Raw genomic sequence first — 25935 nt, 5'->3', positions numbered from 1 at the left:
GTACATGGGACTTTATTTCTCCAGCATCTAGTTTTATTTTTACAATATAGCTGACTAGTAAAGCAATTCAGCAGGTTTTTCAGTGCAAATAAACATGTGGTGCAATTTTAGAAACTCTATTTTAAAAAAAGGTTTGCACCAGCTGCAATCAAGTAGCAAAAACCTCACCACTAGATCTGGGCTGTAAGAGCTATAAAGAGGATATGTGCTACTGCCGTCATTTAATTAGTCCAGCCTCAGAGTTTAATAACCAGGAGAGAGACTGCAAGAGGAATAGACAGCCTCAAGGGAAATGTCCTTATTTAAAAAAAAAAAAAAGACAGATGGAATGATGTCGTAATGCTGTGCCCTTTTGCAATGAAATGTACATCAAACAGCTCTTGAAACAGAATAGTAGTCCACGTCATCACCTGAAATCACGACTCTGCTGCCCCCTAAACCCTTGCCCAAGCACTAACATGTCCAGAGGCAGATCTGTCTTTTACTCAGAAATGTAATCGTGGCCACTTAGCAAGAAATGAAGGCATTGTACTCAGTGATTTTACTCAGCCTTCCACATAAACCCAAACCAAAACCAGGCAAGAGTGGTGCACAGAATAATGACAGAGGAGCCTATATTTTCCATATGCACCACTTCACTAGTTGGCCACATAACTTTCACGCTAACCATGTGGTATACTTTATTTTATACAGGTTCTTGTCCTGTTTTCATCTCCAAAAGCACCTTCCAGTAATGCACCTAGTGCCATGAGTAACATCCGTCACATGCTCATTTTCTCATCCTCTTCCCAAGGGAAGGCATGTGCAGAGTGTATTTTGGTTTGGATTTGTTTAATATAGAACATGGAGACTCTAAGAGCAACCCAGTGCCAGAGGGCAAGGGGCTCAATGGAATCAGGTAATGCGTTTCAGCTGGCCCGACCAATTCAGCATACCACAATTCACTATGGTTATAATCTGCATCTAAAATAAATACATGTATTCATTTATTTAAGAATAAATGTATTCTCAAAACGTGTTTGGCAAGTAAAGTGTAAGTACAATCTGCCCTAGATAAACGAATGTTATTTGCTTTTCTAACCAGCCCTGTCATCAAGCAGAGACAACAAAGATCTATTTACATATTAAGTAAACAAAGCTATCAAGCTAAGAGGAAGAGACAAGCAGGAGAGAGAAGCTGGATCTGGGTTTTACTCTTCAAAAAATATACTGCAAAGCGGGCGAGCCAACAGACCTCCAGACCTCTGGACAAGGGGGGCTGGCTCCATGCTTCTGGGAGGGCGGGGCCTCAACGGGAAGGGGCAGGGACAGGGCAGCCAGAGCCAATCCTCCACACTGCCCAGCATGTAACACAACCTGCCCCCGATCACGCCACATGGTGCTCCAGCAACAATTTAAAGGGCCCAGGACTCTGGCTGCTACCTGCTCTTATAGTAGTGGCAACGAGGAGACCCAGACCCTTTTGAACCTCTGGGGCCCAGGACAACTGCCCCCTTGGCTCCCCGCTTCCCCCCACCACCACTATCCCCCACAGGCCTGTTGCAAAGTTTTATTGATCTATGAATACAGCAGGGCTGAACCTCAAGTGATAAGCAACTGAATCAGCTGACTGTACACTGTGTTTTACAATGCTGTATTAAGGGAGGCCTTTTATGAACACTGTGATACGCTGGTGATTAATATCACTGTGAATTGTATGTGTTAACACTACATAAGGAATTATGGATACTTAATATAACGCTTTACAGTCTGTGACCAAAAGGGAGAAACCTGTTTCAGAAGAGAACATCACAGCTCCTACCTTTCTCCAATGACATTAAGCAAAACCAAAAACAATGGAAGCCCCATTTAAAGTCAAATCAGCAGGGCTAAGTATCCCATAGGAAAGAAAGCAACAGTATGTGGTTATCCTGCCACTTGAAACAAAATCACTGAACTTTGGAAGATATAAGCAGGGACAGAAACCATCTCTGGCATCCATCTAAAGACAGATGTGAAGGAACAATTCTCTTGCAAGCAGAAAAGGATGGTTCCTTCAGATAAGGCCAAACAGAGATGTCGAAGTCTCTAGTAACAGAGCATAGGTGAAAGGTAGGCAAAGTTTTTTCACCTAGGAAGAAAAGGGAAACCAGCTCCTTGTACTTTTGTGGAAGGTCCTGACTGAAGCAACATCAACTGTGGCTGGGAATGTATCAGATTGGTGAGAGAAACCATCTTGAACAAAGCCCATACCTTGCTAGATCAAGATTTAGACTTTTAGACAAGCGTGTGCACGTTTTATTTGCTTGTTCCCATCTCTACTTTTATTTGGCATCGCTTGAACTCTATAGCGGAGTAACAAACCTTGTTGTTTTTCTCCGCCAGCCAAGAGAAGCCAGGGTGTCCATTTGGGGAAACTTGGGACTTTGTCTACAGGTGGCCTTAGAAACTGCCTCTCTCACCTTAAGAGGATACTTGACAGAGAAGAACCCTGAAAAGCTGTAGACCCAGGCCAGAGTAAAGATAAACTCTAAAGTTCTTTACCTGAGATAAGAATAGCTGTATAGGGTAAGATTTTGCATATCACAAAAATTTCTTAGTGGGTTAGACCTAGCTAAGCATTTTTTGTTCATTTTAATGAAGTAACTTACTTTGATCCGACTGTTATTACTTGCAACCACTGAAATCCTATTTTTATACTTTAAAAACATTTTTGCTTATCAAGGCCAGTGTAAATAATTATTACTTGGGCAGAGCAGCCACTATGCATGTCTCTCATTGATAAAGGGAGCAGCTCTTATGAGCTTTCACTATGTAAAATCTTTACACAGAGTCAGATGGATTTGTTTGGGGGTTTTGGACCCTTTTGGTGGTTGGTTTCCTGGGTGCTGAGCCCTCCCAGAGCTGAACTGACTCTGTGACCGTATCACTCTGCAGAGGAACATTGTGCACTCCACAACATTGTGCTTTGGCTGGGCAGACCAAAGGACCTAGCCCAGCAAGACAGGGTGGTGGACAGCCCCAGAGAGCAAGACAACAGGTGTCAGTGGCATGATCAGTTTAATTTGCTTGTTCCCATCTCTACTTTTATTTCTTTTATTAGGCATCGCTTGAACTCTATAGCGCCCCAGACAAGTGCTCTAGCCACCAGGCTAGAAAGTGAGTCAGTCTTTCACTCACTCTCGGTGACTGTTATAATATTTTATACAAATTGTAACAGAGGCAGCAGTAAAGACAGGAATCCTTTGCTTACATAAAAAAAAAGAGATTTGAAAAGGGTGTCCTGAAAATAAACATTTCACTTGATCCAAATCAACATTTTTTGTAATCGACTCTGATTTGCCAAAAATTCAGAACAGTCTGAGTTTTAATTCAGGCCTTTTTTATTTATTCATCACAACTTCCAACAAACTGAAAAATCCATTACACACCCTGCCTTAGCCAGAAGTACCCAAGATAGATATATCTAACTTCCCTGCTCACAAGAGTTTTGTGAGGGTAAATCCGTCAATACTTGAAGGGCTCAGACACTATGATGATGGGGACTACATAAAAATGGATTCCAGCTCGTTTCTACAGTTCTCAAAACATCACTGGCCTCATCATTGGATAAAACTTTTTGAATTTCCGAACAAGCCACAGATGGCGCTGTCCGTTCAAGTTTCCATGCAAGCTGGACCAGGACTCCTCACCTTTTCACACAGGATTTTTGAAAAGGCTCTAAGGAAGTAGTAAGGGTCTCTCCAGAAATGTGTTCAGCAGACATTGCCAAAACTGTAATGACAGTATAAATTCTACAGAGGGTTAAGTACACATTAAATATGTGACAATGAAAGTATTTTAGCAGCCAGGTCACCTGATTTAATCTTGAAGCACTGGCAATGGGCATTACCCCATACTGTCAGCACTTTGGCCTTGGCTAACAGACTAAGGGTCAAACAATGGAGAACCTTTCCTGACTTCTCATGCCACCTTTCACTTTACTCAATCAAATCTCATTATTGACCATGACTTTCAGAGTTAGAGTTCCACACCCTGTAAATATGGCCTACATTCTTTGTTCCTAGATGTACATATTTACATTTAGCGGTATTAAAACACACCGTTTGCTTGCAGCCAGTTTATGGGAACCATATATTCCCAAGACTTGCCATAACCTTTTCTTCCAAACGCTATCAAAAGCCTGGCTGAAGTCTATAAAATTGTTTAGCAGGTTCAGTTGTGTTTTATGTACCTATCTGATTCCTGTCTTACCACAAATAACTGATATATTTTACTTCATCCTGGTCTAAATCCAGCCTGTCCCTCTGCAATACCACTTCCAAGTACAGTAAAACTCCATTGGTCCAGCATCTGATAGTCTGGCACTCCTGATGGTCCGGCACCATCAGGAACCCGGAAGTGCTCCGGGCACCCGGACCATTGGAGCTACTCTGCCCCCGGCTTCCCCAATTCAGCCGCTGCTGAAACTGACCAGCGGCTGAATCGGGGAAGCCGGGAGCAGAGCAGCTGGGGTGCTGCCTGGTAGGTCCCGTAGCACTGCCCCTCGGGGCTGCGGGACCAACGCGGCAGCACCCCAGCTGTGCCCATTCAGCAGCTGCTAAAATTGACCAGCAGCTGACTTCGGGAAGCCCGGAGCAGAGCAGCTCTGCCTTGGGCTTCCTGGAATCAGCCACTGATCAGTTTCAGCAGCAGCTGACTTGGAAACACCTGGAGCAGAGCAGCTGGGGTGCTGCCGAGGGGCGGCGTTACAGGACCAACCAGGCAGCACCCCAGATGCTCTGTCCCAGCTGTCCCCAATTCAGCCGCTGCCCCAGGCGTCCCCAAGAGCAGCTGGGGTCCTGCCAGGTTGGTCTTGCAGCGCCAAGGAGCGGCGCTACCAGACCAACCCAGCAGCACCCCAGCTGCTCTGCCGCAGGCGTCCCCGATTCAGCTGCTGCTGAAACTGACCAGCAGCGGCTGAATTGAGGATGCCTGGGGCAGAGCCGGACTATCGGAAGGGGGGGGCTATGAGGGGTCTGGGGTGGCATCCCCCCCCCACACCACCCCAGACCCCTCATAGCCCCCTCTTCCGATAGTCCGGCATATCTGATAATCCGGCACCCCCTGGATCCTAAAGGTGCCGGATTATGGGAAGTTTACTGTACTTCTTCCTTCTCCTCTGCAGTATCTTGGGGAATACATTTCCTGGAACACTCAATGAGCAGATTCCTCTGTAGCTACTGCATTTACTCTTAACCCCTTTTTAATATATTGGTACTAGTACAGCTTTCTGTCAGTTGCTCAACACTCACTCTTCCTTGTAAATCTTAAAACAGGCTGTGTATCACCTTTACTGTGTGTACCTTGCCTGTGCAACAGCTGTGCAGTTACGTTGTCACCGAGTCCTGGCACATTTCCCTATTTCAAATTTTCTATCCAGATTTTTACTACTTCTAAGAATTCCAACATCTGCTCTCCGTTGTTTGTATTGGAAAGCTTCTCCCAGAACACTTCACCTTCTGTCTTCTGCACACTGTATTCTTTCCATTTTCTTTGCTTGCTCACTGGCAATTATGTACCTGTTCTGGTCTTTCACTGTGGATATCTTCAACTCACATGTCCCATTCAGTTGTTTTATCTTGCAATACATACTGTGCCACTTCTCGGGGCATACTCCTCTGCTTCTTTACATTGTTCATTTATCTAGATGTTAGTCTCTCTTCACTTTCTACTTTATCTCAATGACCTGTGCACTCTATAGCAAATAAACCTTAATTCCTGGATTTTGTGGCATGAGATTAAATTAAGCACCAGCTTCATTTAGAGAGTTAATTACATATAAAAATGAACCAGTTTTCAACATGCCAAAGATTTTTCTACTGACAATTCATAACAGCATCTTGCAAGCTACCAATGAGAAACTAGGACTGGAATATTAGGAAAACTAGAATACTAGGACTGGAAGGGACCTCGAGAGGTCATCGAGTCCAGTCACCTGCCTCATGGCAGGACCAAGCACCATCTAGACCAGTGGTCCCCAATCTTTTGAGGTTGTCGGGCGCCAGGGGGCATGGCCGTTCACCCGCCGGGCACCAGGGGGCGGGGAAACTTGCGCGCCCGGGGGCGGCCCCCCCCCATAGCCGCGCGCCCGGGGCCAGGGCCCCCACCCTCAAGGGCCGCGCGCCCGGGGCCGGGGCCCCCACCCTCAAGGGCCGCGCGCCCGGGGCCGGCACTCCCTCCCCCCCCCCGCAAGCGCCACGTGCCCGGGGCCGGCGCTCCTCCCCCCGCACCCTCTGCAAGCGCCACGCGCCCGGTGCTCCCCCCGCCAAGCACTGCGCGCCTGGGGCCGGCGCTACCCCCGCCAAGCGCCGCGCGCCCGGGGCCGGCGCTCACCGTGCGCCATGTGCCCGGGGCCAGGCCAGCCCCGAGCACCTGGCGGGCGCATGCAAATGCCCCCGCAAGTGCCATGGCGCCCGCGGGCACCGTGTTGGGGACCACGGATCTAGACCATCCCTGACAGGTGTCTATCTAACCTGCTCTTAAGTATCTCCAGTGATGGAGATTCCACAACCTCCCTAGGCAATTTATTTCAGTGCTTAACCACCCTGACAGTTAGGAACTGTTTCCTAATGTCCAACCTAAACCTCCCTTGCTACAGTTTAAGATCATTGCTTCTTGTTCTATCCTCAGAAGCCAGGAAGAACAATATTTCTCCCTCCTCCTTGTGACACCCTTTTAGATACCTGAAAACCGCTATCATGTCCCCTCTCAATCTTCTCTTTTCCAAACTAAACAAGCCCAATTCTTTCAGTCTTCTTTCATTGGTCATGTTCTCTAGACCTTTAATCATTCTCGTTGTTCTTCTCTGGACCTTCTCCAATTTCTCCATATCTTTCTTGAAATGTGGTGCCCAGAACTGGACACAATACCCCAACTGAAGCCTAATCAGCGCAGAGTAGAGTAGAAGAATGACTTCTCGTGTCTTGCTCACAACACACCTGCTGTTCATGCATCCTAGAATCAAGTTTGCTTTTCTTGCAACAGTGTCACACTGTTGACTCATTTAGCTTGTGGTCTACTATAACCCCTAGATCCCTTTTGCTTCCCATTCTGTATGTGTAAAACTGATTGTTCCTTCATATGTGGAGCACTCTGCATTTGTCCTTATTAATCTTCATCCTGTTTACCTCAGACCATTTCTCCAATTTGTCCAGATCATTTTGAATTATGATCCTGTCCTCCAAAGCAGTTGCAACTCCTCCCAGCTTGGTATCATCTGCAAACTTAATAAGCGTACTCTCTATGCTGATATCTAAATCGTTGATGAAGATACTGAACAGAACTGGTCCCAAAACAGACCCCTGCGGAACCCTACTTGTTATACCTTTCCAACAGGATTATGAACCATTAATACCTACTATCTGAGAATTGTTATCCAGCCAGTTATGCACCCATCTTATAGTAGCCCCATCTAAGTTTTATTTGCCTAGTTTATTGGTAAGAATATCATGTGAGTCCGTATCAAATGCCTTACTAAAGTCTAGGTATACCATGTCCACCGCCTCTCCCCTATCCAAAATACTCATTATCCTATGAAAGAAAGCTATCAGAATAGTTTGACATGATTTGTTCTTTACAAATCCATGCTGGCTGTTCCCTATCACCTTATTATCTTCCAAATGTTTGCAGATGATTTCTTTAGTTACTTGCTCCATTATCTTTCCTGGCACAGAACTTAAACTAACTAGTCTGTAGTTTCCTGGGTTGTTCTTATTTCCCTTTTTACAGATGGACACTATACTTGCCCTTTTCCAGTCTTCTGGAATCTCTCCTGTCTTCCACGATTTTCCAAAGATGATAGCTAAAGGCTCAGATACCTCCTCTATCAGCTCCTTGAGAATTCTAGGATGCATTTCATCAGGCCCTGGTGACTTGCAGACATCTAACTTTTCTAAGTGATTTTTAACTTGTTCTTTTTTTAATTTTATCTTCTAAACCTACCCCCTTCCCAGTAGCATTCACTATGTTAGGCATTCCTTCATCAGACTGCACGGTGAAGACCGAAACAAAGAAGTCATTAAGCATCTCTGCCATTTCCAAGTTTCCTGTTACTGTTTCTCCCTCCTCACTGAGCAATGGGCCTACCCTGACCTTGGTCTTCCTCTTGCTTCTAATATATTATAGAATGTCTTCTTGTTTCCCTTTATGCCTGTAGCTAGTTTGAGCTCGTTTTGTGCCTTTGCCTTTCTAATCTTGCCCCTGCATTCCTGTATTGTTTGCCTATACTCATCCTTCATAATTTCTCCTAGTTTTCATTTTTATATGACTCCTTTTTTATTTTTAGATCATGCAAGATCTCCTGGTTTAGCCAAGGTGGTCTTTTGCCATATTTTCTATTTTTCCTACGCAGCGCAATAGCTTGCTTTTGGGCCTTTAATAATGTCCTCTTGAAAAACTGCCAACTGTTTTCAAGGCTTTCTTTGCAACTATGAGAGGGCAAGAAACAATTTTAAAAAAATATTAAGGATTCTCGAGCACAATTAATCAATGGCAGATGGATTCACCGGAAAACTCAGCATCACAAAATTCACAGGGAGCTGATTATGATGCTTTTCGTAAAACATGCAAATGTCAAGGATCAATTTTTTTTTCTTTTATTGTATTCATACATTTCCTTCTGTTCCCTGTGAACAAAGGTAATAGTTATTGTATTATATACTGATACTTATGAATTTTACGTAGCACTTAGGCTCCAAGGAAAAAGAAACCTTCAACATATCTAGGACAAACAGTTCTGGACCATGCGTTAGAAACATGTCATGGCGCTGATAACATACTTTCAAGCTGCTCCTCTGGCATTCTGTTTTTATTGTGCGTATTCTAGTAGAACATGGGAGCTCCAGTCAAGGATCAAGGCCTTATCACGTTAAGTCCTGTACAGACAAGCAATAAAGATTACTGTCCCTACCCCAAAAAGCTTATGGCCAAGTGACAGGAGGCAACAGGTGGACAGAGAGAGAGAGACAAATGGGATGAGAGAATAAGATAATAAAAAATGCAGCAGAAAAACAGAAGTCTCAGCTCACTATTTGCCTGAAATCAATAGCTTGAGCAGCAAACTGTTCCAACAGCTTGAAAGCAACAGTTCGGTGGAACCCCACAAAAGAGCTTAAGCCCTTGAGTAGAACCCTGAAAACGAGCAGTTATTGCTTTAGAGGGGCTCCTTTCTAGCCCACTCCTAGGGAAGGGGGGGTGCTTTTAAAGTATTTTCATCCATTTTCCTTCCAGTGCAATGGAGTGCACCTCATGCTGGGGACACACATTAAGTAACTGCTTTGGCATGGACGCCATCAAGAAGGCACACCTCCTAGCCCATCTCAAAAGCACTCCTCCTACCACAACTTAATCAAGACTCTGAATGTTCCCTTAATCACATCCTTACCAAAGGAAGAGTAAAGGTAAAGGGATTTCCAAGCCACTGCCAACAATAGTTTTCAAGGAAATGTAGAGAAAATGAGGAAGCATAAATTATAAGTCACCAACTGAAGTTTAGTTACTCAGTGCAAGAACTTCAATAGTAGGTAGGAGCGGTACTTTCTGAATGCTAGCCACCACAGCTGTTATCCAAGGAGTATCACAACAATGTTAACAGAAGCAAGGATCTCTACTTCATCTGGACCATGGCACAAAGAGGAACAAATTGATTCCCTTCATATCAGGCGTTTTCTCATACTGACTTCATGGACAGAAGAATCAGCCTGATCTGACCCGAGCTTGAGAAAGTCTGGTTCTTTTTCAACCCACCCCAAATCCAACACTGTATTCAGGACCCATTCAAGTTCAGGTCAGGTTGCAGAGCTCTCATTTAAACAAAAGCATTTCAATATCACTGACTATAAAGTCATATATCTAGTAGGGACAGGTAAGGCTTACCCATTACGATTAACCGGTGGGGGCTGGAGCAGCCCCCCAGTCCACATTGTGCAAGGGATACTCCAGCTCCGCCAGAGCAGCCCCAGTCCATGGTGGGGTTGCCCCCCTCCAGCTTGGCCACGGCAGACACACAGGGGCACTCCAACCTAAGGATGTTAAACTGCTGTTAACTGACTAGTCAAGCCCTACTGGGGCTCTTGTACGTTTCAAAGGAGGAATGTGGAACTCCATGCACAGCCTGGGGCCAGCAGGAAGTCCAGCTGACTCCAGGCTGCATGCAGGCGTGCCTGTTTTGAAATGTACAAGAGTCCCCAGCAGGGGGCTTTTGTACATTTCAAAGCCATGGAGCCCAGGGTCAGCGGGGGACTCTGCAGCTGATCCCGATTCCACACGACACTTCCCCGGAACCCGGGGTCAGCTGAGGACTCCCAGGTTCTAGGGAAATGCCGCATGGAGCATAAGATCAGCTGGGGAGTCCCAACTGACCCTGGGCTCCACAGCTGCCCCTTTGAAACGTGTAGGCAGCGTTTCAAAGGGGCAGCCACAGAACAGCTGACCCCTAGCTCAGCTGACCCCGGGTTCTGGGGAAATGCTACGCAGAACCCAGGATTAGCTGGGAAGTCCTCAGCTGCCCCCAGACTCCACGGCGCTTTGATATTTTAACGGGGCAGCACCGCACAGCTGAGCCGGGGATCAACTGTGCCATGGCTGCCCCTTTGAAGTACCTCTTCCCCCTCCCCCCCTTTGCTGCCTTTATCTTATAGAGGCAGCAAGGAGGGAGAAATTGACTAGTTGACTAGTCCTTAACATCCTTACTCCAGCCCAGACCCTCTGATTAACCAGTTAACTAATTAAGTGGGATTTTACACCCCTATTGTCTAGGGACAAAGAACATAGGTCACACTCATGAGATGGGGGACTCTATCCTGAAATGCAGGAATGCTGAAAGAACTTAGGGATAAAGGCACATAACCAATTAAACATGAGTTCCCAGTACAATGTTGTAACTAAGAAGGTTAAATGCAATTTTTGAATGTGTAAGCAGGGGAATATCAAGTAGGAGCAAGGAGACGGTATTACCTCTTTATACTGTGTTATAGGAATACTGTGTTCAGTTCTGGTTTCCACACTTCATTACGTTAAAAATTAGGAAGTGTTCAGGGAAGAGCTACAAGAATGATATGAAGTCTGGAAAACATGCCTTACAGTGAAAGGTTTAAGAAGCTATATCTATTCAGTTTATCCAAGAGAATTACAAGAGACTAGATCGTGTTCTGAAGTAGGAGGAAGAATTTCTGATAGCAGAGCACTCTAAAATCAAGCAGATAAAGGTTTAACAAAATCCAATGGCAGGAAGCTGAAGCAAGATAATTCAGATAATTTAACTACAAGAGTAATTAATCGTTAAATTATGTATTAGAACAATTTAACCTAGGGATGTTTGAAGCCTTTAAATCAAGAATGGATGTCCTACTAAAACTTCCGTACCAGCTCCAACAGAAATTAGGGACTTGGTGCAGAGATTACCAGGGGAGGGTGTTTGGCCTTTGTTATGTGGGAAATCTGACTGGAGATTATCATAATATTCCCTTCTTGCCTTAAAAATCTATCACCACCAAACACCACCAACTCATTTCTCATACATGAGCAGACAACTGGCCAGCACTATCACCCTTTATTGCATTATCACAATTCTTGTTTTTCCCCCAAAGAGAACAGAAGCCGAGGAAAATAGCTGTTTACAAGATGAAGTTGCTGAACACAGCCTGAAGTGCAATTTTCCTAGAGACCGAGTTACACTTCATACACATACACCTATCAGTTCTAAAATCAGAGCTGTACTGCTGAGAAATCACAATCATATACCCATATCCAGTATAAAGCATTGCATTTAACTGGGCATGCACATTAATCTAGACCTCAAAGCAAGAGGAGCCTCATCAGCAACCACTCTCCACACACCTCTGCTTTCTGAGTAAACTGCTTTTCTGGTGTTTCTGAGAATTATCTTCACAGAATAGATAGGTAACCACTATACCATCACTTTTTTTTTTTAAAAGTATCGGTTGAACTTCTCCAGTCCAGCATTCTCTGGTCCAGCAACTTCCGTGGGCCGGCATGATTTTAGTTAGCTGGATGGCCACTTATGGGTGTGGCCACGCTTCCCATGGTCCCATAAAGTTTGTTTACAGCCACCAGTCCTGGCTCTGTGTGCTCTGTACTGTTGTTTAGCTCTAATTTACCCCTAAATGTCCTCTAAGAGCCCAGTAAGGGGAAGGGTCAGTAATGCTACTAGATAATATTGACCTCCCATGGTTCGGCAAATTCTCTGCTTCAGCACCTGATCAGGCCCTGAGGGTGACTAGAGAGGTTCAACCTGTATACCAATCAGGCCAACTTAAAGAAAACCCATTTCAAAACCTAGTAGTCCTAGACTGTCTGCATGTATTTAATGATATTGGGAATATACAGTCATGCCTCCACCTAACAAGTTTCATACTGTTCCTAGAGTATGCATAAGGCAGAAAGTAATATGTTATGTATTGAGGGCTTTCTGCTCTTAAATACTGGTAACTATGTCTGTTTTTAATGTTTGCTTTTTAATTACAGTATCTTAAAACAGCCCTTTAGACATGGGCCTTGTGTGGTATGCACCATAAAATCTTCAACAATTATTCAATAAAAGACACACACACAAAGTAGTTAAATTCTTTGAATTACTGGCCCCGGGAGTGAATACCTTCCTCATGCCTCAATACATGTTTATGCAGTCCAGTCAGACCTCCTTTATCTATCTTCTGATTTCTGACCTGTAATTACTATTGTGCCGTTCTAGGTGACGTGTGCTCATCCAAAGTTATTTTTAATCTAAAAACTGGAATCCGCATACTGACTAGGAATGAACAGATGGGTGTATGTACAGTGAACAGGAGCCCTTTAGAAGGGAAACCTTGCCTGCAGGTAATCTACACCAGAGACTGGGACTCACACAGTTCTCCTCTACCTCACTGCACTTAATTGCTTCTCATTTAGGCTATGTCTAGACTACATGACGGAGCCATGTAAAATAGTTTATTCAGCATCATCAAAGAAGCGGGGATTTAAATAATCCCCGCTTCATTGCAATAAAAATGTCCGCCGCGCTGTGCCAACAATCAGCTGATCTGGCACAGCGCGGCAGTCTAGACACCGCGCGGTCGACAAAGGAAGCCTTTGTCAACCGCTCCGGTATGCCTCGTGAAACGGCTTCCTTTGTCGACCGCACCGCGTCTAGACTGCCACATTGTGTCGGATCAGCTGATCGTCAGCACAGCACGGAGGCCATTTTTATTGCAATAAAGTGGGGATTATTTAAATCCTCGCTTCTTTGCCTATGCCGAATAAACTAATTTACATGGCTCTGTTAACGGAGCCATGTAGTCTAGACATAGCCTTAGAGATGAAAACAAGTCAGAAACTAAATCAGTGTCAGGGCTGCCACATTTCTGTAGGGCCTTCAAAAATTACACCACTTAAAGGCTCCTTGGAAGCACAAACTCTTTCTTTCAAAAGAACAGAAAAAATCCAGTTTTCTTATCAGGCCAAGCTGGATGTGAAGTTGTTCTCAAACCTAAAACAATGCCATTATCTCATACACAGAACCCAAGAATGAGAGCTAGTTTTTAAAAAAGATTTGGAAAATATCCAATAGCTATGCCACTAACTTTTGTAAGGGAAAAATTCATGTGAATCAGCATTATACTGTTAATGTGGGGCTCAGGCTAAATCTACATTGGCACTTTACAGTGCTGTAATCCTGTCCTATCCCTCCTCCCCACGCAATCACAGGAAATTACAGTGCTATAAAGCACCAGTGAGAACCAGGCTACAGCGCTGTGAGCCAAGATCGCTGAGAGGACGCAGTCTACATAGGAGCACTGGGAGAGCTTTCCCCCAGTGCCCGTGCCGTGGCCACACCTTCAGCGTGCAGAGCTGCACTTAAAACTCTTAAGTGTAGACAAACCCTCAGTATTATCACTGCTCAGAGATCAAGCACCAGGTTTATGTCCTTTGTCTGACTTCAGGACTCAGGAGACCCAAGAGCTTGCCAATTTTAGGTTTTAGCTACACTTGCAATTGATAGACTAATCTTGAGGTTCACAGGTGCTTAAAAAACACCCTCCCCCTCCACAATGACAAAAGTTTTGCTGCAGCAAGTGTGAAGCAAAAGCTACTAGTGGGGACCAGAATATTTTGTGCAAAATCTCCAACAAAGTGCATTCACAGGTGCTGACTTGTCGGGGCAGGGCTATGTTGACACAGCCTTGTCAACTAAAAGCTGTGTAGTGTGGACCTAGCTATACTAACGTCCAGTTTTAAAGCCAAAAAGATATAAATCCATGGTACGCCCACATTTTGAATACTGCATACAAACGTGGTCTACTCATCCCAAAAAAGATATACTGGCATTAGAAAAGATCCAGAGAAGGGCAACTAAAATGATTAGGGATTTGGAACAGGTCCCATATGAGGCGAGATTAAAGAGACTGGGACTTTCAGCTTGGAAAAGAGGAGACTAAGGGGGGATAGGATAGAGGTCTATAAAATCATGAGTGGTGTGGAGAAAGGGAATAAAGAAAAGTTATTTATTTGTTCCCATAATATAAGAACTAGGGAACACCAAATGAAACTAACGGGCAGCAGATTTAAAACAAATAAAAGGAAGTTCTTCTTCACACAGCGCATAGTCAATCTGTGGAACTCCTTGCCTGAGGAGGTTGTGAAGGCTAGGACTGTAACAGGGTTTAAAAGAGAACTAGATGAATTCATGGAGGTTAAGTCCATAAATGGCTATTAGCCAGTATGGGTAAGGAATGGCGTCCCTAGACTGTTTTTCAGAGGGTGAAGATGGATGGCAGGAGAGAGGTCGCTTGATTATTACCTGTTTGATTCACTCCCTCTGGGGCACCTGGCATTGGCCACTGTCGGCGGACAGGGTACTGGGCTGGATGGACCTTTGGTCTGACCCAGTATGGCCGTTCTTATGTTAAGTAAAATTTTTGGTAGAAATGTTGCCGTGTAGGAGTGTTAGTCTGGTGCTGCTGAAACAAAAAACAGGACTGTGTAGCACTTTAAAGACTAACAAGATGGTTTAATAGGTGATGAGCTTTCGTGGGCCTGAGGAAGAGGGTCTGACCCACAAAAGCTCATCACCTATTAAACCATCTTGTTAGTCTTTAAAGTGCTACACAGTCCTGTTTTTTAAAATTATTGGTTACTCCTCATACAATTGAAATTTACCTTAAAAGTATTACAGTCCTGATAAATCAGCCACTCCTCCATTTAGTCCAGGAGCCCTTATTTTCACTCTTTGACTGATGAAGTATTTCTTATTTGGAAACCTGCATTCACAAGTTTTCTGATCAGATACAAACGATTTCTGAATGCTTTTGGATACCTCCCATATGCTGATGACACAGCTGGATGTGATGTTTTTAAGAGGAAAGTTATGTTTGGGCTGTTAAAAGCTGGCCTGCACCCAACCTGAAAGATTTTTGCAACAACTTTTTCTGCTATGTAAATCAACTGCATTTTTGTCTCCCTTCTAGTTTCTTATGCGCAGATGTGAAGTTAGTGCCAGTGAAAGGTGCATGATGGGCAGCCTTGAATCCTGAAGACTGCTGTTTATCCTCTGATAGGAGCAGCAACAGCACAAATTTCTCTAACATGCCTCAATCCTGACATATGGGGACCATCATTAGGAGTGGAAGTATACAAGTCCAAAAAATAGCATATTCAAATCTTGACCCCTCTGCTGAGACATTCAAGCTGTCAGCAAAGGTGTAAAACGCTCATGCAAGGCCAACATTTGTCTGCTGGGAACCAGACTAAAGCTAAGTCTATGCTGGCACTTTACAGCACTGTAACTTTCTGGTTCGGATGTGGAAAAAGACCCTCCAAGTGTAAAACATCACTGTGAACCAGGCTACCGTGCTGTTAGCTACTCATCTTGGGGAGCATGGAGGTGGTTTATACTGAGAGGCTTCTCTCTAAGCCTTTGTGCTATGGCCACACTTAGGCTGTGTCTAGACTGGCAAGTTTTTCCGCAAAATCAGCCACTTTTCTGGAAAAGCTTGCCAGCTGTCTAAACTGGCCGCTTGAATTTCCACAAAAGCACTGACGATCTCATGTAAGATTATCAGTGTTTCTGAGGAAATACTATGCTGCTCCCATTCAGGCAAAAGTCCTTTTGCGCAAAACGTTTGCACAAAAGGGCCAGTGTAGACAGCTGAGTTTTGTTTTCCGCAAAAAAGCCCCGATCGCGAAAATGGCGATCGGGGCTTTTTTGCGGAAAAGCACGTCTAGAATGGCACGTACGCTTTTCAGCAAAAAGTGCTTTTGCGGAAAAGCATCCGTGCCAATCTAGATGCTCTTTTCCGCAAATGCTTTTAACGGAAAACTTTTCCATTAAAAGCATTTCCGGAAAATCATGCCAGTCTAGATGTAGCCTTACAGTTTAAAGCGCTACCACAGCTTCACTTTGTACTTTTTAAGTGTAGACTAAGAGGAGGAAAAGAAGTGACTAGAGAGCAAGGCATTCAACTGTCATACTTTCACACTCTCTCTTTCTGCCAAGACATGATGAAATAGTTCTCTCTCCAAGAATGTGTCACTTCTCAAAACAGTTTTGCCACTATAGTTATTTTTCTATATAAAAGATAAATTTATAAAAGCAATTTTTCCTTTTAATCTTTCCTCCTTATATTTTGGGACAGCACCGCTTGCATTGGAGAGGTAGCTTGAAAAAAAACAAATCTAAAAGGCTGTCCTGTCACAAACCAAATACACAAAGAGGCGTTGGAATTACAATTCATCCACAAATTCAGTTCCTCCACTGATCACCTTCTCAATCGAAATAATGAATGGCTGGGACATTATCAACCTAACATTCAATGAAGATGCCAACAGCTCTTTCTCTGTGTAGATTCTTGCGTTAGTACCCTTCATATCTAATTGCTATCCTTTGATCCTTATCTGCTTCTTTTTAACTATCCAGTCTACAGGTGCTTATAGATTACCAGTTCTGCCTACTTGTTTTTCCTTTTGATATTTTCATATCCTCTGCTCCTGGTTTCCTACCCCCTTCTTTTTTTTCCCCCCCTTCCTCTGCCCCCCCCCCCCCCCAGTCGCCTTCTCCCCTATTTATTTTGCGTCTGCACAACCTAAACTCAAAACTCCAGTCATCTGAAGAAGCAGGCTGTGCCCATGAAAGCACATGATACCATCTACATGCTTTGTTAGTCTATAAAGTGCTACCAGACCATTTGTTGTTTTTTAAATTCTTCCTGTACAGACTAAGTCGGCTACCCTCTGAAGCTTCTAAATTAAATCTGAAATTTCCCGAACAGACTAAGTCAGTATCCAAAATAAACAATGCAATAATCCCCAGGTGGTGAATAGTTGGCATTTGTTTTGAAATAAACCGAGGATTGAGATGGCCATACAATCATCTCTGAAAGCAATGGGTTCCAGAGTAAGTTCCATGTGCCATCCTCACACATCAATTCAATGTAACCCACAAGTAAGATTCTCAAAATTGATGAGCATTTTTCTCCTAAAGGTGCTGGAAACTTCTAAGTGTTATAGTTTATAAACGCGTGTTATAATTCAGGGGTAGTCATTTTATTCGTGTCAGACTCCACCGAAGATAAATTTAAAAAATAATGATATGTAATAAAAAAGAATCCAGGGTCCATTCAAAAGCATTTGGTAGTCCAGATCTGGCCCATCTGCCTATTGACTACCACTGGCACAATGACTGAAGATCTACCATGCGACAAACTATTCACATGCAACGTATGTGAAATTTAAAGCATCATGAACTAAAATGGGGTCAAAATGACTAATCAAAGCCAACAGATTATAGGCCCTACCTGTGCCTTCCAAAAGATTTTGCAGGGTGGTAAGTTTGCTGTAATGCTTTCTTTGCTTCTGGGAAGGAGGGGGAACAAAACCAGACCATTTCAGCTTTGCCTTACCTGCAATTGCAGCTTCATCCAGATGGGAACCTGGGGGCCTCTCCCCCTGCCCTTGGTGCAGAAGAAAACCACACAGGATCCACACTGCTACTCTTGACCACACATCCATTTCAGTGCAGTATTAAGGCCTTTGTCCCTTTGTATGTCAGCTCTTCCTCAGCATCAGTCTCCAATGGATATGTTCAAGTTTCTTAGTTCACTCTGAACCAGATTTTCTCTTTGCACCTTTATATCCCAAAATGGTGTAGGAAGTAAAGTGTCTGATATCCGATGAGTGGTGCCAGATTAATTCCAAAGGCTACAGAAGTAAAGGATGGAGATACTTTGAGGTTCTTTTCCCCCACCCAGCATACATTGAAATTTTGCCCTAGGTCTATAGTGTCTCCCCAAAACAGCTTCACAATTAAATTTATTTCCAAATAAAGCAGATTTTAATTAGCCTCTCTAGCCCTAAAGAAAGTTCTCTCAAGTCTTAAAACTAGCTAAGATAAAAAAATTACTAAAATGTTTGGTATTAAAAAGTTAAAAAAAAATCATGAATGATTTACCAGCAGAGTCTCTGTGGCTCAAAATGCTGCAGCATCCAAGTTTTAACTATTCAGTAAAGCACAGCCTCAATTCACTTGCAGATTCTGAACCGTTTAGAAAGACTAAAATAAACCAAACTTGTTTAAAAGGAATTTTTTTGGTCAGCTAAATATGCATGTGGCAACTTAAAGCTTTAATTTAAATTTCATAAAACATGCATTTTAATCCAATACCTTTAAAGAGCAAGATATTTGCTAAGACACTAATGCACACTCTTTTAGAGATGTAGAGAAGAAACCTTAAAAAGCTTCCATGCCACAGTTTTTTTAGAACAGAAGAAAAAATAAAAACATGCCAAAACAATGACACCTTATTCAGCTGGAGGCTAACAAAGGTGGAGACCTGCCAGCTACCAGGTAAACTATCCCTTTCTTTGCTAGCACTCCCTTATAAAAAAAAAAAAAAAAGTGGTCAATCGCCCACAACGGGTTCCTCTGCTCCCACCTCAGCAGCACGAAACTGCAGTAGTTTTAAACCTGTTTCAGGGGTGTCTTATCTGTGGTCTCTCCGGGTTAGTATCTCTACCCAGGGCAGATTTCTCAATTCAATCCAAAAGGCATCTGAACCATTTAATCCAAACTTTGGTTTTCACTCAGTTTTGACCAAGCTTTCTTTACGAACGCCAGCAAATCTCAGTTTATCTTTGGGATTTCCAGGTCACTGTATTTTATCAGCAGCTCTTCTCCAACTCAACAATTTGCTGGAATCTCTCTTCGTTTGGCCCAGTTTATTTCCAGCACAGCTCTCTTTCTAGAGTTGTGTGATGATCTAGCCTAGGCCTCTTAGCTATGATAGGCTATTTTAGGCTATTTTTCCTTTTATCCCCATTTAAATCAAGGCAACTGTTCAATCACGGATTTTCCTAGGAAAGTCTTTTCGAGGATAAGGTAAGAAATCCCAATAGTTCCCAGGCCAGCTCTCACTCGTCAGACCTAGAGCCTATCAGGAGAGTTCAACTCCAGTCTTCTCCCGGAACAGCGGCTGATCCAGTAGGCCTGCCTTCTCCCTGGATTAGCCCCCCTTGCTCCTGGGGCTGCTCTCACTTGGCAGGCCTGGAATGTCTGGGACAGATCCAGATCATTAATGCTGGTTCCAGTCCCTCTGACCAGAACCTTCCCCCCCTTCCACAATTCTTCCCTTCCCCCACAGACCCTCAGCAATGGTCTCAGCCACACTAACCCTTAACCTCCCCCCTACCCCGTTAAAACTGTCTCACTAACCCTCATCCTTCCCCTACCCTGCTAGCAATGGTGTCACCTGCACTAACCCTTAACCTCTCCCCTCAGTCCATAAGCAATGGTCTCACCCACCCTAACCCTTAACCTCCCCCCTCAGCAATGGTCTCACCCACACTAACCCCTAACCTCCCCCTGTTCCCCTCAGCAATGGTCTCACCCACACTAACTTAGGCTCTCCCCATAACCCCTCAGTAATAGTCTCACCTGCACTAACCCTTAACCTCCCCCTGCGCCCCTCAGCAATGGTCTCACCCGCACTAACCCTTAACCTCCCCCTGTGCCCCTCAGCAATGGTCTCACCCGCACTAACCCTTAACCTCCCCCTGCGCCCCTCAACAATGGTCTCACCCACACTAACCCTTAACCTCCCCCTGCGCCCCTCAGCAATGGTCTCACCCGCACTAACCCTTAACCTCCCCCAGCAATGGTTGCACCCGCACTAACCCCTGACCCCTCCAGCAATGGTCTCTCCCGGGCAGCCCTCCGCAATGGTCTCTCCCGGGCAGTCCTGTCAGCAGCAGGCTCGCCGTCGCCCCGCTCCCTGCGCCCGGTGGTCTCTCCCGCCGCCCCCCCCGCAGAGGTCTCTCCCCCCCGCGGGCGGACCCCCGCCCCGGCGGCCGGTTACCCCGCTGTCGCCACCCAGCTCCGGAGCGGGCTCCAGCGCCGCCGCTGCCGCCGCACGCTCGGACACTGACAGCGGAGGCGCCAACCGCCGCGCCGCCAAACGGGGCGGGGCAGGAACCAGGGGAGGTCCCGCCCCGTCCCTCATGCAGCCAATAGGCGACGGCCCTATGGCCCCGCCCCCTGGCGGGCTCCGCGCTGCCCCGCAGCGGCCTCTGGCGGGGAAAGTCAGGGGCTGCAGGCGGTGGCGACTCACGGACCAGGGCGGCAAAGTCTATGAGCTAAGCAGAGCCCGGCGGGGGCGGCGGCCGGAAGGGAGACGGCGGCGGTGGCTGTTCTGCTGCGCGCCCGGAGGGGCTGGGTGGTACTGGGAGGAGGGGCTAGCTTGGTGACTGGCTGTGTATCTTGGAGCGCCCCATGCTCCTGCTCTGGCTGCAGTGAGCACGGGGGAGCTTAGTGCAGGCAGGACTTAACATAAGAACAGCCGTACTGGGTCAGACCAAAGGTCCATCTAGCCCAGTATCCTGTCTGCCGACAGTGGCCAGCACCAGGTGCCCCAGAGAGGGTGGACCGAAGACAATGATCAAGCGATTTGTCTCCTGCCATCCCTCGCCAGCCTCTGACAAACAGAGGCCAAGGACACCATTTCTATCCCCTGGCTAATAGCCTTTTATGGACCTAACCTCCATGAAATTATCTAGCTTCTCTTTAAACTCTATTATAGTCCTAGCCTTCACAGCCTCCTCTGGCAAGGAGTTCCACAGGTTGACTACACGCTGTGTGAAGAAGAACTTTCTTTTATTAGTTTTAAACCTGCTATCCGTGCTGCCACCCCACTGGAAATGTGCCCTAGCAGAAAGCTCCCGCAGACTTTTGGCCAGTCTCCTGCGGGCAGGGCTGTAAGTCCTACTGCTCAAACACTAGGCAACATCCTGGGGGGACCTGCCACCGCTCCCCCATCTTTGGCTGAAAGGGGCCCGGTGCAGTAACTCCTCGCTTCAAGTGGTAGTTCTGTTCCTCAAGGCTGCTACTTTAAGCCACACGATGTTAAGTGAATCCAATTCCTCTGTGAGAATTAATGTAAATGGGGGGATTTTTTTAATTGACAGATAAGTTGTTTAAGTTTTAAATAATTTGAAACAATGTAACCCTCTACTCACCAATGATGAGTGTGAAGCATGGGTGAGGCAGGGGGTGTAGTGGGGTCAGGGCACAGGAGACAGCCCTCCTCTGCCTACTGGCGTTCCAGCTGGGGTGCAGGGTTAGCTCTGGGGGCTTGCCCCATTCTGCCCACTCAGGGCTTCTGCCAGAGAGTGGAGCGCCTGCTCCCCACCTGAAATGCTGGGCAGGCGGAGGGGGGGTAAGCCCCTTCATCCCAACCCTGCTCCCCAACTGGAACACTGGGCAGGCAGAGCAGCGCAAGCCAGACAACCTTATAACAGAACATTGCCTGATTTTAAACAGGTATGTTCTCTACTAGATCACCAAACAATGCTAACTGGGACAACTTTAAGTGCTAGAAATGTAGCCGTGTTAGTCTGGTGCAGCTGAAACAAAAAACAGGACTGTGTAGCACTTTAAAGACTAACAAGATGGTTTATTAGGTGATGAGCTTTCGTGGGCCAGACCCACTTCCTCAGATCAAATAGTGGAAGAAAATTGTCACAACCATATATACCAAAGGATACAAATAAAAAAAATGAACACATATGAAAAGGACAAATCAAATTTCAGAACAGAAGGGGGATGGAGGAGGGGAAAAGGGGGAAGGTAGATGTCTGTGAGCTAATGATATTAGAGGTGATAACTGGGGAAGCTATCTTTGTAATGGGTAAGATAATTAGCGTCTTTATTCAAATTTGAGTGTAAAGTGTCGAATTTAAGCATGAATGACAGTTCACAGGATTCTCTTTGAAGTGAAGTCTTAAAAGGTCTTTGAAGCAGGATGCAGGTAATCAAGTCATTGACTTTAAGTGCGGCATTATTGTATCTCTACATCGGTGGTTGGGAACCTTTTTGGGGTCAGGGAGCCACTGTCCCACAGAAAAATCAGTCAGGGGTCACACACATGTGAGAAGCTAAAAAACCAAAACCCCTCACTGATGTGGCACCCGACTGAAAAGGAGAAGGACACTTCCCTCCACACCTGAGTCTGGGGGGGCCCAGGCTAATAGATTTTGTGTGCTCTAGCCCCATGGTGGGATGCCAGGGGGGCTGGAGTGCCAACGCGACGTCCCCAGTGCTTGGGGTGACCTTGAGCCTCAGGGGCCAAATCCAGGCAAGTCGGAGGCCACATCCAGCCCCCAGATTCTCCACCCCTGCTCTACATACTCTAAGGCTACATCTACACTGGCAGCTTCTTGAGCAAGAACAGCTGTTCTTCCGCAAAAACTTGCCGGCTGTCTACACTGCACGAGCATTCTTCCAGAAGTAAATTTACAGTAAAGCGTTGTAAAACAGGGCTTCTTCCGGAAGAGTTATTCCTCTCCCCATGAGGAATAAGCCCTCTTGCGCAAGAGCTCTTCCAGAAGAGGCCAGTGTAGACAGGCAGCATGAATTTCTTGCGCAAGAAGCCCCTATGGTTAAAACGGCCATCAGAGCTTTCTCGCACAAGAGAGTGTCTACACTGCCATGGATGCTCTTGTGCAAAAGCACATCTTTTACGCAAAAACACATGGCAGTGTAGCTGCTCTCTCGTGGAAGAATTTTCGCACAAGAACTCTTCCGCAAAAGAGTTCTTGCGCAAGAAGCTGCCAGTGTAGACGTAATCTTAGTGTAGAGAAGTCACAAAAACTAACTGCAGGTTCCTTGGGCCCGGCTATGTGATTGCTAAGTAGAAAGGTGCTAGTCGGAGATGACAATATTTTCCAAAAGGCATTGAGCAGGACACACTGACTCGAAAGTGCTGCAAGTCTTCCAGTCTCCTGGGATGGGCTAACTCCCCCCCCCCCCAAAAAAAACAAAAAAGAACCAATCAGAGACATGCCCTTGCGGTAGGGAGCTTGCCTGACATTGCCTCCTGGCCAGAAGGAGCAGTACTAATGAGGAGCCATTAGTCACCCAGGCCTTATGAGCAGCCTGAGGGAACTTGGGGGGAAGTGAGAGGGTGAAGCGGACGGGAAGCTCCTGCAGGGGAAAGCCCAGCAGTTTGGAGCTCGCAGAGTCACCTAAGTAGCGCTGACTCCTGTTGTGAGCTCCTGGAAAGGGGACTAGGTGTTGGGACTGGATGAGAGATCCACACGGAGGAGGGCAGGCTCCGGGGGCGGGGGGGGGGAGCTTGGGCTATGGCCTACAGGGAGCAGAGAAATCCCTAACGGCAGCTGCCAGAGCTCCTGGGGAAAGGAGGCAATGGGGGAATCCTGCTGGGGAAAAACAAGATGTGGGAGGGAGCGGGACCAAGAAATTCAGTGCCCCCCCCCCTTCCCAAGAGGGGTAGGAGAACCTCTAGAGTGAATATCTGAGTTGGGCTTTCACTTAGACCTTGTGTTACCATGAAGGGGCTTGAACTTTCTGATGACTTGGCTAGAGGGCCGGGCCACACACTAGTCCATCACGTTTGTGCAACAAGAAGACAGAATTGTGGCTTTGATGATGAAAGCATGGCATTTGCCAGTCTTAGGGCCCAACCTAATCAAGTATTTCAGGTGTGGAGGCCATCACCAACTCATACCATGTTGGCTGCAGCTGTCGTTTTAACAACACTGCCGTACTTGGCAAATGACATTCTTCTACAGTTGGACGTGTGTGGGTTGTATTCTTGGTTTGGCTCCACCGTGACCATAAAATTGGTGTACAAACATATTTTGTACTAACTTTGATTCTCAGTAGGCCCTTCGCAGAATTTAATAACATTCCTCTCTCTTTTTTTTTTTAGCTGCTACTGTACTTGTGTGAAAGCTGCTTGGTGATTAGTGACAATATTAATTGTTTGCAGGAGCAAAAGATATTAGATTACTATTGGCTATTACTGGTGAGCAAATGTGTCAAAAAGATACAAGCGTCTTCGAGAGACCGGTTCACAGCCCATCCCTCTACTGACTGAAGTGGGCGTATGCTTTGACAGGAAAACAAATGTGGGGAGCTAACTAATCCAACAGTGCCAATGATTCTTTGTCTGTATAGTATCTGATGTTAGTACTCTTCTTCTCTGTTGCCTTAATGGTTCTTATCTGCCTCTTTTGACTATCCAGTCTTTAGCTGTTTATAGACTATGGCTGTGTCTAGACTGGCAAGTTTTTCTGCAAAAGCGCCTGCTTTTGCGGAAAAACTTCCCAGTTGTCTACACTGACCGCCTGAATTTCCACAATCAGTGCTTCTTGTGGAAATACTATGCTGCTCCTGTTCAGGCAAAAGTCCTTTTGCGCAAAGCTTTTGCGCAAAAGGGCCAGTGTAGACAGCTCAGATTTGTTTTGCGCAAAAAAGCCCCGATCACGAAAATGGCAATCGGAGCTTTTTTGCGGAAAAGTGCGTCTAGGTTGGCACGGACGCTTTTCCGCAAAAAGTGCTTTTGCGGAAAAGCATCCGTGTCAATCTAGACGCTCTTTTGTGCAAATGCTTTTAACGGAAAACTTTTCCGTTAAAAGCATTTGCGGAAAATCATGCCAGTCTAGACATAGCCCATATGTTTTTCCTGTTACATTCCAGCTCAGCTTTCCCCTTGATATTTTTATGCCCACTACCTCTTCTTCCCCCCTTCCCATTGTTTTCCTTCCCCCTCCCCCCTTCTCCTCTATTTATTTTAGTTCTGGACATCCAACACTCCGGTCATCTGAAGAAGTGGCCTGTGCCCACGAAAGCTCATGATACCATCTGCAGGTTTTGTGTGTTTTTAAAATGCTGCCAGACTATTTGTTGTTTTTAAAGTTTATCGTGTTAGAGGTGGCTGTCAAACTCCAGCAGTTTAATAGGCCTGTGAAAGGACTCATTAGTCTGGTCCTTGAGGGTACGTCTAAACTACAGGGCTCCGTCGACGGAGCCATGTAGATTAGTTTACTCGACAAAGGGAAATTAAGCTGCGATTTAAATAATCACGGCTTCATTTAAATCAAAATAGCCACAGCGCTGTGCCAATCAGCTGATTGTCGGCACAGCGCAGCAGTCTAGACGGGGATCTGCCGACCCCAGAACCCTTGGTCGGCAGATCTTGTAAGCCTCATTTCAAGTCCGCGGTCTCTCGCACCCTGGACCTTTCCTGTCCTAGTCTCTCTTCAACTCCTTCTTCCTTTCTCTGTCTATTCTCCTCCTCTCCCCCCACGTCTTTGTCCTTCCCTTGTGTCTCCTCTAGCCTCCATTTTATTCTCCCGGCCTCTGCCCCGGTTCGCCCTTTGGCATCTCGCTCACGTCACCCCTCCCACGGCCCACAGGGGACATACCACGCTGCCCGGCCACGCCCCCCCGGTCAGCCCCAAGCGCGTCAGCTCTGTCAGCTGGGCTGGCGTGTGGTCACCCGGCAACACCGGGTGTGGCGTCGCCGGTTTATGTGCCAGACCTCACCTCTCGGGATTCCCCAGCCCCATTTGGTGGGACCAGCGTTGAGCCGTTCTGCTGCCCCGGCTCAGCCACACGGGGTGACGGTT

At 45.9% G+C, this 25935-nt stretch overlaps 1 protein-coding gene across 7 annotated transcripts in view; it reads right to left on the bottom strand.

The window, feature by feature from the left end:
* The window catches only part of STIM1 (stromal interaction molecule 1), a 187900-nt gene extending 167405 nt beyond the window's left edge, over positions 1 to 20495 (bottom strand). For 5 of the 7 annotated variants that reach the window (XM_075919693.1, XM_075919692.1, XM_075919694.1 and 2 more), the window contains exons 1-2: positions 20364 to 20493; positions 17913 to 19561 (exon numbers count right to left, since the gene is read on the bottom strand). In XM_075919693.1, the coding sequence (XP_075775808.1) occupies positions 17913 to 18021 (109 nt within the window). In that variant the 5' untranslated portion in view covers positions 18022 to 19561; positions 20364 to 20493. Of the gene's footprint in view, positions 1 to 17912; positions 19562 to 20363 lie in introns of all 7 variants that reach the window. The other 2 variants (XM_075919690.1, XM_075919691.1) reach the window with 2 other exon arrangements.
* Between the last annotated feature and the right edge of the window lie 5440 nt (positions 20496 to 25935).

The sequence above is a fragment of the Pelodiscus sinensis genome, chromosome 1 (assembly GCF_049634645.1).
Source record: "Pelodiscus sinensis isolate JC-2024 chromosome 1, ASM4963464v1, whole genome shotgun sequence".
Lineage (NCBI taxonomy): Eukaryota > Metazoa > Chordata > Testudines > Trionychidae > Pelodiscus > Pelodiscus sinensis.
The sequence above is the reverse complement of the archived record's forward strand: the minus strand, read 5'-3'. Positions and strand labels throughout refer to the sequence as shown.